A 13,347-nucleotide genomic window follows, 5' to 3' on the forward strand; every position below is an offset into this window, starting at 1 on the left:
AATTCCACCTATTTCACGCTCTTAAAATGCCTGTTTCCCTTTGGTGGACACAGCAAGGGCAATCCTGCCTTCTGAGACCAACATACAGTGAAATTTCTCCTCGTAGAAGGCAAGTGCAGATCAGCCCTAATATGCATGGAATCTGCCTTGAGAAATGTGTATGTTGGGAAACAGTGGAAAGGGTTGAATCATGGCAAAGACCTTTAATGTTCACATAGCGCAGGTGGGACTGTTCAGCAGCACACGGAACTGCAGCCTCTTGTCAGGCAGATGTTTTCCAGCATCGGAGCCCTTGCAATTTGCGCAGGGATTAGGGAAGCAAAAGGTGTACATGTGGCGTTATTTGTTTTAGATACTCGACAAAGAGTGTGTGCTTCTGAATTGTTCTCATGGATTAGCTATGCTAAGCATCTGGAACAAAAGAGATGGATGACAGTTCATGACCCGAAGAAGAAGAACCCGCCAAGAACTTGTCCTACAGGAGGAAACTGATTAGCACAAATGGAAGCCATCAGAGTGAGATACCTTGTCCTGCATCACTGTCGCAGTCACCCATTGATATAGGCCACAATCACACCATACATCTAAAGCATTGTTATACCACTTTGACAGTCACAATTCCCCCTAAAGAATTCTGGGAGCTGCAGTTTGTGAAGAGTGCTAAGGGTTCTTAGGAGACCCTCTATTTCCCTCACAGAGCTACAGTTCTCAGAATGGTATAACCATCAATCTCTCTTCCCAGGGAACTCTTGCCCCCCTGTTGAATAGCTGGCCTGATGTTTCCTTATGCTGCAGCTAGCATGGCTGCCTATCATGGCCATGAGAACTGCAGAGCTTGACTACATTTTCATTTTTATCTATACAGAAGGATATGCTGATTTTGGCTGGAAGGAAGGAAGGTTGGTTTAAAAAAATGAAATCTAAGACAGCATGGCATAGTAACATCTGATGGGCCAAAGCTTCCCCATAACTACTTCAAAAACAGTTCTATCAATTTTCATCAAACCATATCAATGTGGAATCCTGATGAAAACCCAACTTGGATGGTCTTAAGAAAGGGAGGTGGAAGACTAGACCTATTCATGTATGGTAAGGCTATCTGTTCCTACTAGCTGTGTTGGGAATGCTAGAGGCAAGGAGCCCCCTGAATTGGTGGGACTCCCAAATGTGGTGGTCTGCTATTGCACTCGGGTCCTGCTTGCAGGCTCCCCATTAGGACATCTGGCTGGACGCTGTGAGAACAGGATGCTGGACAAGATGGCCTGATTCAGCCACTGGCCTGATCCAGCTACAGTACTCCTCTCTGAAGTTGCAGTTGGGTGCATCTGCTACCAGAATCCATGCCTAGCTTGACCCTTTGCCTCCTGCAAATAGCCCTCCTTGTTTGTTCAAACCACACAGCATTTATCTTTCTTTCTTTTTCTTTCTTTTATAAAAAAAGGCCCTCTATCATTTCAGTTCATAATGGTACTTTTTAAGTATGTGTGTGTGCACGCGCACCCGCACACAAACAAAAACAAAGTGAAGTTTTAGCAGCACAACCTCATTTAACCTTGTATTCTTGCCAAGAAGACTAAGCCTTAGGCTTAGCACATACATATGCTATGAACCTTTGGCAAGCACATTTGCCAAAATATGATCTCATTCAATTGAGCCACCTGGATAGATAGGCGTGGCCCCTGGGGTAGCTTCTGTGAGGCACCCCGAACAACTCACTGGGGGAAATGTTTACTGCACCAACGCAGCTTGGCATTGAAAGCGTAACTCAGTGGCAAGTTTTGAGAACCAAAAGAAACTGAATTGTGCTTTTCAAGTCCATTGGAAATTTACATTCACAAGCACAACCACTTATTTTATCCAGGGCGGGTTACAACAATTAAAACACAATATTGAAAAACAGTTTAAAGAAAGTTAAAATTATAGAAATAGGGTGCCTTGGAGGGTGTTAAAGTGATGTTTAAGTGAAGCAGAAACCAAAAACCAGCTTAAATCATATTCAGCAGAGCAGTGGGGAACTGTGGCTCTCCATATGCTAACAGACATCAATGCACGCTCTGCTAGCCACATCTGGAAAGCTACAGGTTCCTCCATCCCTCAAACAGAAGAATCAATCCAACAGAGGACTGCCCTCTGCAGAGTGTAACACATGGCCACCCTAGTGACAACACAGGACAGGGCTTTATTTATGGTGGCACCAAAACAGTAAAGGTAAAGGTAAAGGAACCCCTGACCATTAGGTCCAGTCGTGATCGACTCTGGGGTTGCGGCGCTCATCTCGCTTTATTGGCCAAGGGAGCCGGTGTACAGCTTCCAGTTCATGTAGCCAGCATGACTAAGCCACTTCTGGCGAACCAGAGCAGCGCATGGAAACACCATTTACCTTCCCACTGCAGCTGTACCTATTTATCTACTTGCACTTTGATGTGCTTTCAAATTGCTAGGTTGGCAGGAGCGGGGACTGAGCAACGGGAGCTCGCCTCGTCACGGGGATTCGAACTGCCAACCTTCTGATCAGCAAGTCCTAGGCTCTGTGGTTTAACCCACAGCACCACCCACATCCCTTACCAAAACAGTAGAACTCCAAATGTATAGAAGTCCCTCCATAGAGACGTTCGCCTCACTCCTTCCATATTGGCTCAAGGCATCAGGCCAAGGAGGAAGGACCAGAGCTCTGTAGTAGAGCATCTGTTTTTGCATGCAGAAGGTCTCAGGTTCAATCCCTGGTAATCCCCAGGGAATAACTCCTGCCTGAAATCGTGGACAACAGCTACCAGTCTGTGTAGACAATACTGAGCTAGATGGACCTATGTCCTTAATCAATCAGCTTCCTATGTTCCTAAAGGTGATCTGGAAAGTTTTGAGGTTTCCCCAATTAGCGCCTTTCTTGTTTCTACTCCTCTTATTGGTGTTGCTACTATTTAGTATTTAAGAGAGTTTAAAAAATAGCTTGGAATCTAATGGGAGCAGGAGAAGAGTTTGTTAATACCAGTTTAAAATGCCATGTTGTTTTCTTACAGTTCTTCCTCAGGGGACTAGTCCAGCATCCTGTTCTCGCAGCAGCCAACTAGGTGCAGGACCTGTGCACAAGAACACTCTTCTGCCCTCCTGCAGCTTCCAGCTCCTGCTATTCAGAAGCACTGCTCATCCAGCCATGGAGGCAGAACAGAGCCATCATGCCTAGGAGCCATCTGTAGCTCTCTCCTCCATGAGCAGTTTCCTAAAAATGCTTAGGGACTGATATATAATTGGCATTAATAAATATGTTTCCTGAAGTAGTTGGACTTCATGGTCCTTTGGGCATGCTCAGATTTTAAAAGTGTACCCTATTAGAATTGGGGGAGAGTCTGTTCTCTTGTGTTCTCTTGGGAACATTCTCCTCTCTGAACTGAAGCAGGCACCAAACCAGCTGTCAATTAGGGTCCTTGTGAACAATTGAATAAAAACAACTCATTTTTTTATTCCCAGGCCTTATCTGACTTTTAGTACCAGTTGGTTTAAATTTGCCTTAGGTTGGATATTTTCCTGTTTTGTACATAATGTTTTGTTTCTGCATTTGATCATTTAGTGTGGCAGCACCCAAACTTTGGAACTCCCTGCTTATTGAGATCAAGCAGACGCCTTCACTGTACTATTTTGGCACCTGCCCAAACATTCCTGTTTAGACAAGCCTATGCAGATGTATAGAAAGTTGAGGTGATTTAATCTGTTTTGTTATTTGAACTTTGGTATGTTTTCAAGTAGGGTTGCCCATTTTTTCTCAGTTTTTTCCCCCTTTTGTAAAGTGCTTTGAGGTAGTTGGGCTTTTTTTTTTTACAATCAAGTGGTGTAATTCTTTTTCATGATAATAAATAAATGGGTTTATTCCTGCATTTTTATTAACTCTGCATACAACCTTGAGATTTTATAAACTTGTTTTTTGAAAAAGGAATAGCCTCCCATCTAGACTACTGCAACACACTTTATGTAGTGCTGCCCTTGAATACGGCCCAGAAACTGCATCTAGTGAAAAATGCCACAACCAGGTTCTTGGCTTGAGCAGTAAGAAGAGCCAGTTACGGTGATCTTGAAATTTATGTACTCATTTCAAGGTATCAGTACCAGTACACAAGGCTCCATTCATCGTAGGACCCAAGTACTGAAAGGAATGCTTTCCCTGATCTCCCTCTTTTGTAAGGTATGCAATAATTAATGGATTATATGTATTATAAAATATCCTATAAATATATTCCATGTGCTTTTAGGTATAAATCATAGAATGTTTAACAATCTGCCTTTGAGACTTAGCCAACTGGCAGGTTACAAATATTTAAATTCTTACAACGATCTTAATTACTAACATTGAAATCTGAACACATTTATTAGAAACTCTCTATAAACAAATGGTTATAATTTTTTTGTTAGAGAAAACAGAGCAGAATATAAATTGTTTTCATTGCTGTGCGGCTTGTCAAATTCTTTTAGTCCAGTGGAGTAAAAACTCTTCAGGATCCAGATATGTTTCCTCCTGCACACACACACACACACACACACCTGCTCACCTTTCCCCCTTTTGTTCCGCTACAGTCGCATTTGGATCCTGACGAACATCCATGGCATGCCTAGAAAAGAGAAATAAAAAGAGAACATTAAACGTTTGCAAAGAACTTTCCCACCCCACCAAATATGTGCTAATGAGGAGGAATTTCAATCGCTTGTTTTATGAACACAGTTTAAGGTTAGCACACTTCATCAATCGGGGGGAATTGGGAGTGCAACTTGTGAATTTTAATCAGTTAAATGGACTGACCTCACATATTCTTTTAAGAATAATCTCAACCCTGAAAGGGGGAGAAATACAGATCACCTTGCTTCTCCCTTTACAACCTCTCAAAAAAAGAAAGAAAAAACCAAGAAGAAGCAACAACAGCCAACCCTAGTTTTTCCCTCAAGACAACATTGGATATATTAATTGGATGTTTTTTTATCGGAAAATTAATAAAAATGATTAAAAAAAAGAAAAGAACACACTCTGATTCATGCCCAGGCCATCCCACACCCTAAGGGTGCTTCTAAATGACCCATTTATTGAGCTTTCACTCTGTTTGCAGGGAGGCAAGAAGTATTTAATGTTAAGTTGTGGGTGAACATATCAGACGACACAGCGATTCTTCAAACAGCTCTTGTTTATTCACAGGCCAGAACAGAACTGAACTGAAGGGTTCAGCCAGCCTGCTTATATAGAGCTCCACTAGAACGCAACAGTAACCATTTTCTGTAACTATCCAATCACTGAATGTCACTTTCGATCCCTTATTTGCATATGTGGACCTGAACCATCTACAGTATCCCCCTGCTGGCCCAGGTTGAGAACTTCAGTACATAACGTTTAGCAAGTGCTTTTCCAGACTCCTCACTGCCTTTTACCAGTCACTTTCCTTATCTCAAGAAGTCGGATCTCCTGGGGGAAGCAGGTTTGTTGCACAAGAACTCCAAATCAGCTTTCATTGTGCAACCCGGATGTGCTGGGATGTGACTGAACCACACCTTAAAACAGCAACAGCACCCCCCCTGCCTCCCTGATCTTCCCCTGCCTCAACCGGGGTCCCCTCGTATCTGCACAGAAATCTGTTTCCCAAATAATTCTCCTCCCTTCATAATAATCACCCCTCCTTAAATAGACACTGGCTTCCTGTCTATTCCCAAATCTAGTACATGTTCCTTGACCTTGCCTTCAGAGCCCTCCATCGCCTTGCCCCCCCAACTCTTCTCCCCGCAGCCCTGCCGTTCATCTTCACTCTTCTACCCTCCCCTTTCCAAAGCTCTAACTGATACTTCAAGCATCTATAGAAGTGGTCAGCAAACTTTTTCAGCAGGAGGCCAGTCCACTGTCCCTCAGACCTTGTGGGGGGCCAGACTATATTTTTTTTGGGGGGGTGAACAAATTCCTGTGCCCCACAAATAAGATGCATTTTAAATAAAAGCACACATTCTACTCATGTAAAAACACCAGGCAGGCCGCACAAATAACCCAGAGATGCATTTTAAATAAAAGGTCAAATTCCACTCATGTAAAAACACGCTGACTCCTGGTCCATCTGCGGGCCGAATTGAGAAGGTGATTAGGTCACATCCGGCCCACAGTCCTTAGTTTGCATACCCATGAGCTACAGCAAGTCTCCCTTGCTCCCCATACAACGTATTTTCCGTCCAATAAGATGCACCCGACCATAAGACGCACCTAGCTTTTAGAGGAGGAAAACAAGAAAAAAAATATTCTGAATCAAATGTTGTACTAAACTATTTAATAAACAACCAAAGGCTTTCATCAGGATACCCTGAACCTTGAAGATACTTATATCACCCCCCCACCCCACCCCACCCCACACACATCCAAGGAAGCTGCTAGGTAGGAGATCAGGACAGCCAAAAGAAAGAACTTTGCACAATGTATGGTTAAAAGACAGAACTTGCTACAAGACTGAGTGACAACTACTATCTTGGGTGACTTCAAAAGGGGATTAGACGAGGGGCGCTGTGCAGCAATCCCTCTCTGCACAGCGCCTCTCCAGCAAAGCAGGAGGAGAAATGGAAGAGGCTCCATTTCTCCTCCCGCTTTGCTGAAGGGGTGCTGCGCAGCTTTCCCTCTCTGCGCAGTGCCACTCCAGAGAAGCAAAGTCAGAACAGCAAGAGGGATTGCTGCGCAGCGATCCCTCTTGCTGTTCTGGCTTCTGGGATAGCCACGCATTCCTCTTGCTGCCTTGAAGAGGCTTCACACAGCTATCCCACTGCTTTCACTGCACAGCGATCCCTCTTGCTGTTCTGGCTTCAGCGATAGCTGCGCAGCCTGCATTCACTCCATAAGACGCACATTTCCCCTTACTTTTTAGGAGGGAAAAAGTGCATCTTATACAGCAAAAAATACGGTACTTGGAACTGCCTTCCAGGACACCTGTGTGCTGGCGTTTCTTCACACCCAACCCACCTCAAAGCCCACTTTTCCTTTGAGGCCTTTGGCATAACCCTCTCATTCTCACATCTTGCTGTGAAGCCTAAGCATCTGTAATTGAATCCACTGCGTATTGTTTCCATGCTTACACTTGTCCCCCCTTTCTCCATTTTCTCTGCATCAATCTCTTTTTTTAAAATTATTGTAAGCTGCTCAGGGGAGAGGCCTATCCTTGTGCACTCTGAAAAGCACCGTGAGAACTGAAGATGAGACACTGCATGTGTAAACATACATGTTTATATGAACACACACATACATACACTATTACACAGGCTTCTGAAGTCATCATGGCTTGTTCTAATCAGTGATTGTTCCATATATATGAACTGTTATGTGAGGCCCACCTAAAAAGTAGTGTGTAACAACTTCTTTTGTTTCATTTGAGAACATGTCACAGCAGACCTTGTAAGAGGAATTCTTTATTCTCTTTCACATGCACAATGGGAAATGCCTCTTCTAAAACAACACAAGTGTGTGTTGTAAAAAAATCTGTTGCCTGATTAGACAGGCCTTTTAAAACCAACTAAGCCAACCTAACATGTGTCCCCATACATTTCACATTTTCCTGATTACAAGGAAGAAGCAATTTCTTGCAGGTTCTTGCCTTCATTGTTGCACCACTCATGCAGATAGTTCTTTATACTTATTAAACTGGCTGCTTTATTTCTGCACAGACTCAAGAGCCGTATCTTTTTCACCTAGCCAGGAATTGTCGCAATAAGAATGCCAGCCAATAGGTGGCACACCTTGCTCTCAGTCGGAAGATGCAGGTAAGCCAAATCTGTTCAGTTCTGAGGGAAAGAATAACTTTCTCCTCTTCTCTGATGCTTTTGGCACCCAGAGCTAAAAGTACAGTGGTACCTCAGGCTACGTACGCTTCAGGTTACATACGCTTCAGGTTACAGACTCCGCTAACCCAGAAATAGTATCTCAGGTTAAGAACTTTGCTTCAGGATGAGAACAGAAATAGTGCTCCAGTGGAGCGGCAGCAGCAGGAGGCCCCATTAACTAAAGTGGTGCTTCAGGTTAAGAACAGTTTCAGGTTAAGAACGGACCTCTGGAACGAATTAAGTACTTAACCCGAGGTACCACTGTAAAGTTATATTCTATTCAAAAATCAAGAGGTGGGAGGCAAGAACAAATGATGGTATGTCACAGCAGCTAGAATTTTGAGCATTTAACTTCAGTGACCTAGGTTCCAGGCAAGTTCATTTTCATATGTGTGTGTGTTTAACTTGTACACTGTTTTTCTACAATGTTGTATATTTTGTTATTGAGTACAGCAGCAGCAGCAACAAAACTATACAATTTAAAATGAAACAAAGTTACAATGAAATTACAATTTAAAACTAATAATGATATTTAGTAATCCATTTCAGCTCCTGCAGCCAATCGGAAGTCGCAGAAGCCCCGTCAGACATTTAGCTTCCAAAAATAGTTCGCAAACCGGAACAGTCACTTTTGGGTTTGCGGCATTCGGGAGCCAAAATGTTCGAAAACTAAGCTGTTTGAAAACCATGGGACGACTGTATTACAAGATCATTAAGATCATTATTTCGTCAGAATGCCAGAAAAAATGTAACCACTCCCAGTTAAAATAAAACATTAGGCGAAGTCGTAAGAGACCAGCAGAAAAAAACAGCAAAAAAATAAAATAAAAATTACTAAAGGCCATGAATAAAAGATCAATTTGGCAGCCACATTGTGCAATTGTACAGAAAGCACAAATATACAGTGGTACCTCAGGTTACATACGCTTCAGGTTACAGACTCCGCTAACCCAGAAATAGTGCTTCAGGTTAAGAACTTTGCTTCAGGATGAGAACAGAAATCGTGCCCTGGCGGCGCGGCGGCAGCAGGAGGCCTCATTAGCTAAAGTGGTGCTTCAGGTTAAGAACAGTTTCAATTTAAGAACAGACCTCTGGAACGAATTAAGTACTTAACCTGAGATATCACTGTAATTAACAATATTAAAGGTAAAGGAACCCCTGACCATTGGGTCCAGTCGTGGCTGACTCTGGGGTTGTGGCACTCATGACTCTGGTTCTGGTGAACCAGAGCAGCACACGGAAACGCCGTTTACCTTCCCGCTGGAGCAGTACCTATTTATCTACTTGCACTTTGACATGCTTTTGAACTGCTAGGTTGGCAGGAGCAACGGGAGCTCACCCCGTCATGGGGATTTGAACCACCGACCTTCTGATCGGCAAGTCCTAGGCTCTGTGGTTTAACCCACAGTGCCACCCACGTCCCTTAATTCACAATACTGCTAGTCATTTAATGATTGCACTCTGCCTCGGTTGTTCACGTCTGACTGTAGATACTGCTGCCACCCAAATCAATAAGTCTTCTTTGAGTATTTGTATGTTTTTCCATAAATGAGTAAATCTGCATATGTTTCCAGGAGCAGAAATAAACAAGAAAAGGGATTATTTATTCTTCTGGGTGGGTGTGCACCTTTTATGCAACACAGCATATGCTTTAGAGGTCTGACTTCATCCTATGTGAGAAAGAAGGTTTCAAATCTTGAAGCCTGCAGATTGCAGGTACTAATTATTATTATTATTATTATTATTATTATTATTATTATTATTATTATTATTATCAGAGACACATTTTTAGTTGATCAGAAAGGTATTGCTCAGCAAATTGATGCCATAGTAACTCAGTACAGCAATGAGCGAAACAGAATGCCCGTTTACAAAGAAACCTGTCATACTCCGGAAAGCGTAAAAAACCCAGCCTTTTAAACTATTAACCGAATCAATGGTTAGATCTCTCTTGCTGAAGTTTATCCCCCTTCATAACAGCACCCACCCCCTGAAGACTCAGTGAAGGGTAAATAAGCCTGCACAAAGCTGCTCAAAGTCACAATTAAGATTTTTTTATTTTTTTTACCACAAATCCACAGCAGACAATACCTAAGAACCAACTGCTGTGTCACAAAACAGAGACCAGCATTTCAAGCTGCCAGAAAATTTCACCAGACAGGCAGGAGGTTCAAATACGTGGAGCAGGAGACAGAGAAAGAGCAAAACGGTAGAGTTGGAAGGGATCTCAAGGATCTTCTAGTCCAACCCCCTGTAATGCTAATGAATCCCTGACAAATGGCTACTCAACCTTTAAAAAACAACAACAATAAAGGCGAGACCACAATCTCTTGAGGTAGTCCATTCCAGCGTCTAACAGTTCCTACTGACAGAAAGCATCTTCCTGATGCTTAGTCGGAATCTCCTTCCTTGTAACTAGTATCTGTTGGTTCAGATCCAACCTCTGGAGGAACACAAAAGAAACTTGCTCCATCTTCCATGTGACAGCCTTTCAGATATTTGAAGATTGCTGTCATAGTACCTCTCAGTCTACTCTTCTCCAGGCTAAACATATCCAACTTCATCAACTATTCCTCATAAGGCATTTTATCATCTTGAACACCTGCCAGTGTGCACATTCCAGCTTGTCAACACCCTTCTTAAACTGTGGTACCCAGAACTGGACACAATAATCTAGATGGAGTCTGACCAAAGCAGAATAGAGTGGTACTATTAGTTCCCTTGAACTGGACGCTATACTTCTGTTGATGCAGCCTAGAATAGCATTAGCTTTCTTTGGTGTCGCATCACACTGTTGACTCATGTTGTCTATGAAGATCCTTTTCACATGCACTACAGTCAAACGAGGTATCCCCTATCTCTGATTATTCTGATCTACTCTGATTATTCCTGCCTAAGTGCAGAACCTGAACATTTGTCCCTAATGAAATTCATTTTGTTAGTTTTGGGCCAATTCTCCAGCAAATTGATGCCATAGTAATGAAGTACAGCAATGAGCGAAACAGAATGCCCATTTACAAAGAATGCGCAGGTCACATTGAATCCTCCTTTAATTTTCTGATGTATTAGCTACGCCTTCCACTCATCTGCAAATTTGGTAAGCATCCCTTCTATTCCTTCATTCAAATCATTTATAAAGATGCTGAGCAACACCAAGCCCAGAACAGAACCCTATGGTACCCCACTTGTCACTTTTTCCAGGATGGCAAGAAACCATTGTTGAGCACACTTTGGGTTCAGCTACAAATCCACCTAACAGTAACATCACTTAGTCAAAAGCCTTATTGAAATGAAGACACACTACATCCACAGCAATCCCTTGATCCACCAGTCATGTAACTCTACTAAAAAGAAGAAAAATGAAAGAAATGAGATTTGTCTGGCATGACTTGTTTTTGAGAAAACCATGCTGGATCTCAGTAATCACAGCATCCTTTTCTAAGTGCTCACATGCTGTTTAAAACAACTCAAGCTGACTAGTTAGTAATTGCCTGGGTCCTCTCCTCCCTACCTTTTTGAATATAGTGACATTTGCCCAGCTGCAGCCCACAGGGCCCTCACCTGTTCTTCAACCATTTCCAAAAATTATAGACAGAGGCTCTGAGGTTACCATATTTTTCGCTCCATAAGACACACTTTTTTCCTCCTAAAAAGTAAGGGGAAATGTCTGTGCATCTTATGGAGCGAATGCCTATGGATGGCGGGGGGATCCTGCTGCAGCCACAAGCAGAGGATCCATGGTTCCCCTTCCTTCCCTCCTCCGCGGCTCGCTTTGAAGCAGCAAAGAGGGAGAGGAGTCGCTTACACGGGAGAGGAGCCGGTTACACGGGTGCAGCAAAGCTTTTCAGCGAGCTGAGCCAGGGAAGAGGGAGAGGAGGAGAGCCATCTTGCTTTAAAGGAGCAAAGTGGGAAAGGAGAGGAGAGGAGCTGCTTACATGGGTGTAAGCGGCTCCTGTCCAGTTGGCTCCTTTAAAGCAACCGTGCTCTCTTTCCCTCCCTCCTCCCCGCTCAGCTTGCTGAAAAGCTTCTTCTCCACACACCCCACGCGTGCTCCTTATCGCGTCAGTGTTCTTCTTCCCTCCACACTTAAAATGTGGTTACAAAGCATGGATCTGCATGGATCCTCAGGATTTTTGCATTGGGTCACCCCAAATTCACCATCAGATCACATATCATGTCCGTGGCTACAGCCCGCACCAAAAAAATCACGCACCCACTGTTGCCTGGGGCCGCAGTGGTGCAAAAACGTGGTTACAAAGCACGGATCCACATGGATTCTCAGGATTTTTACATTGGCTCATCCCAAACTCACCGTCAAATCACATGTCTGTGGCCACAGCATGAACCACAAAAATCATACATGTACTGTTTCATTCAGAATAATTTTTTCTTGTTTTCCTCCTCTAAAAACTAGGTGCGTCTTATGATCAGGCGCATCTTACGGAGCGAAAAATACGATACGTCTGCAAGTTCCTTTAGTACCTTTGGGTGCAGTTCATCAGGCTCTGGAGACATGAATTAATTTGAAGTAGTTAAAAGTTCATAGCCATCTTCAGTGGGTATGCAAAGGAAGTTTCACAAACATACTGCAAATGGATCGACCTCTAAACATATGAAACAGGATGTAAAATGTTTCCCCATTTTGGCCTCCATGTCCGCCATCAGGGTCCCTGAGTTGCAGAACATTATAGAACACACAAAAAAACTAAGAACATAAGAAGAGGCTGCTGGTTCAGGCCAATGGCCCATATCTCCCAGCATCCTGTTCTTACAGTGGCCAACTAGATGCCTCAAGTGAGAAACCCAAAAGCACCCAAGCACAAGAACACTCCTCTTCTGTAGTATTCAGAGGCACAGCTGCCTCTGACTGTGAAGGCAGAGCACAGATATCAGTGGCTAGTAGCCACTGATATCTTTCTCCTCCATAAATTTGGCTAATATGCCTTTAAAGCCATCTATGGGTCATTGCACATCAGTTCAATGCGGTTATGCCACCCACCATCTCGGATTTTGATGAAATTTGGTGTACACCCTTCCCTTATGGTTGAAGGAAACCCCCTTAGATTTCCACCCTCTATCTCAAATGGTTTTAATTTTGTAGCACTTCAAAATTTCTTGAAATCTGTGTTTCTGTCCCTCTTGAGATCTTCGGCCTCGGGTGCATTTTATATGTTTTCTCCATAACCAATGATCAGCACTCAAAAGAGTTTATAAATGCCTTAAAAATGTATAAATGTAGGGGGTTTTTTGGTGAAAAATGAGGTTTAGAAAACCTAAATTTTCAGCATGAGGGCACGATGGTATCAAAAGTTTTTGATGGCGAAGATTATTGTAAAGACATGCTCTTTCTCAACAAAGAATAAAATTTATGGGTCTCTTATGTCTTCTAACAAATTTTTACGTTTTTTGGACATCTTGGGGGGGAAATAGCTACTGGGTACAACTACAATCTTACAATCCATAGGTGTACAACTACAATCTTACAATCTTACAACTGGGTACAACTACAATCTTACAATCCATAGGTGTAAT

The 13,347-nt window shown here is 43.0% G+C and overlaps 1 protein-coding gene across 4 annotated transcripts in view; it reads right to left on the reverse strand.

Moving 5' to 3' along the window:
- COL4A5 (collagen type IV alpha 5 chain) overlaps positions 1-13,347 on the reverse strand; it is a 131,532-nt gene that overhangs the window by 79,773 nt on the left and 38,412 nt on the right. For all 4 annotated transcript variants that reach the window (XM_081897308.1, XM_081897307.1, XM_081897305.1 and 1 more), the window contains exon 2: positions 4,539-4,598. In XM_081897308.1, coding sequence (XP_081753434.1) covers positions 4,539-4,598 — 60 coding nt within the window. The remainder of the gene's footprint in view (positions 1-4,538; positions 4,599-13,347) is intronic.

This window comes from Podarcis melisellensis, assembly GCF_964234715.1.
Source record: "Podarcis melisellensis genome assembly, chromosome: Z".
NCBI lineage: Eukaryota > Metazoa > Chordata > Lepidosauria > Squamata > Lacertidae > Podarcis > Podarcis melisellensis.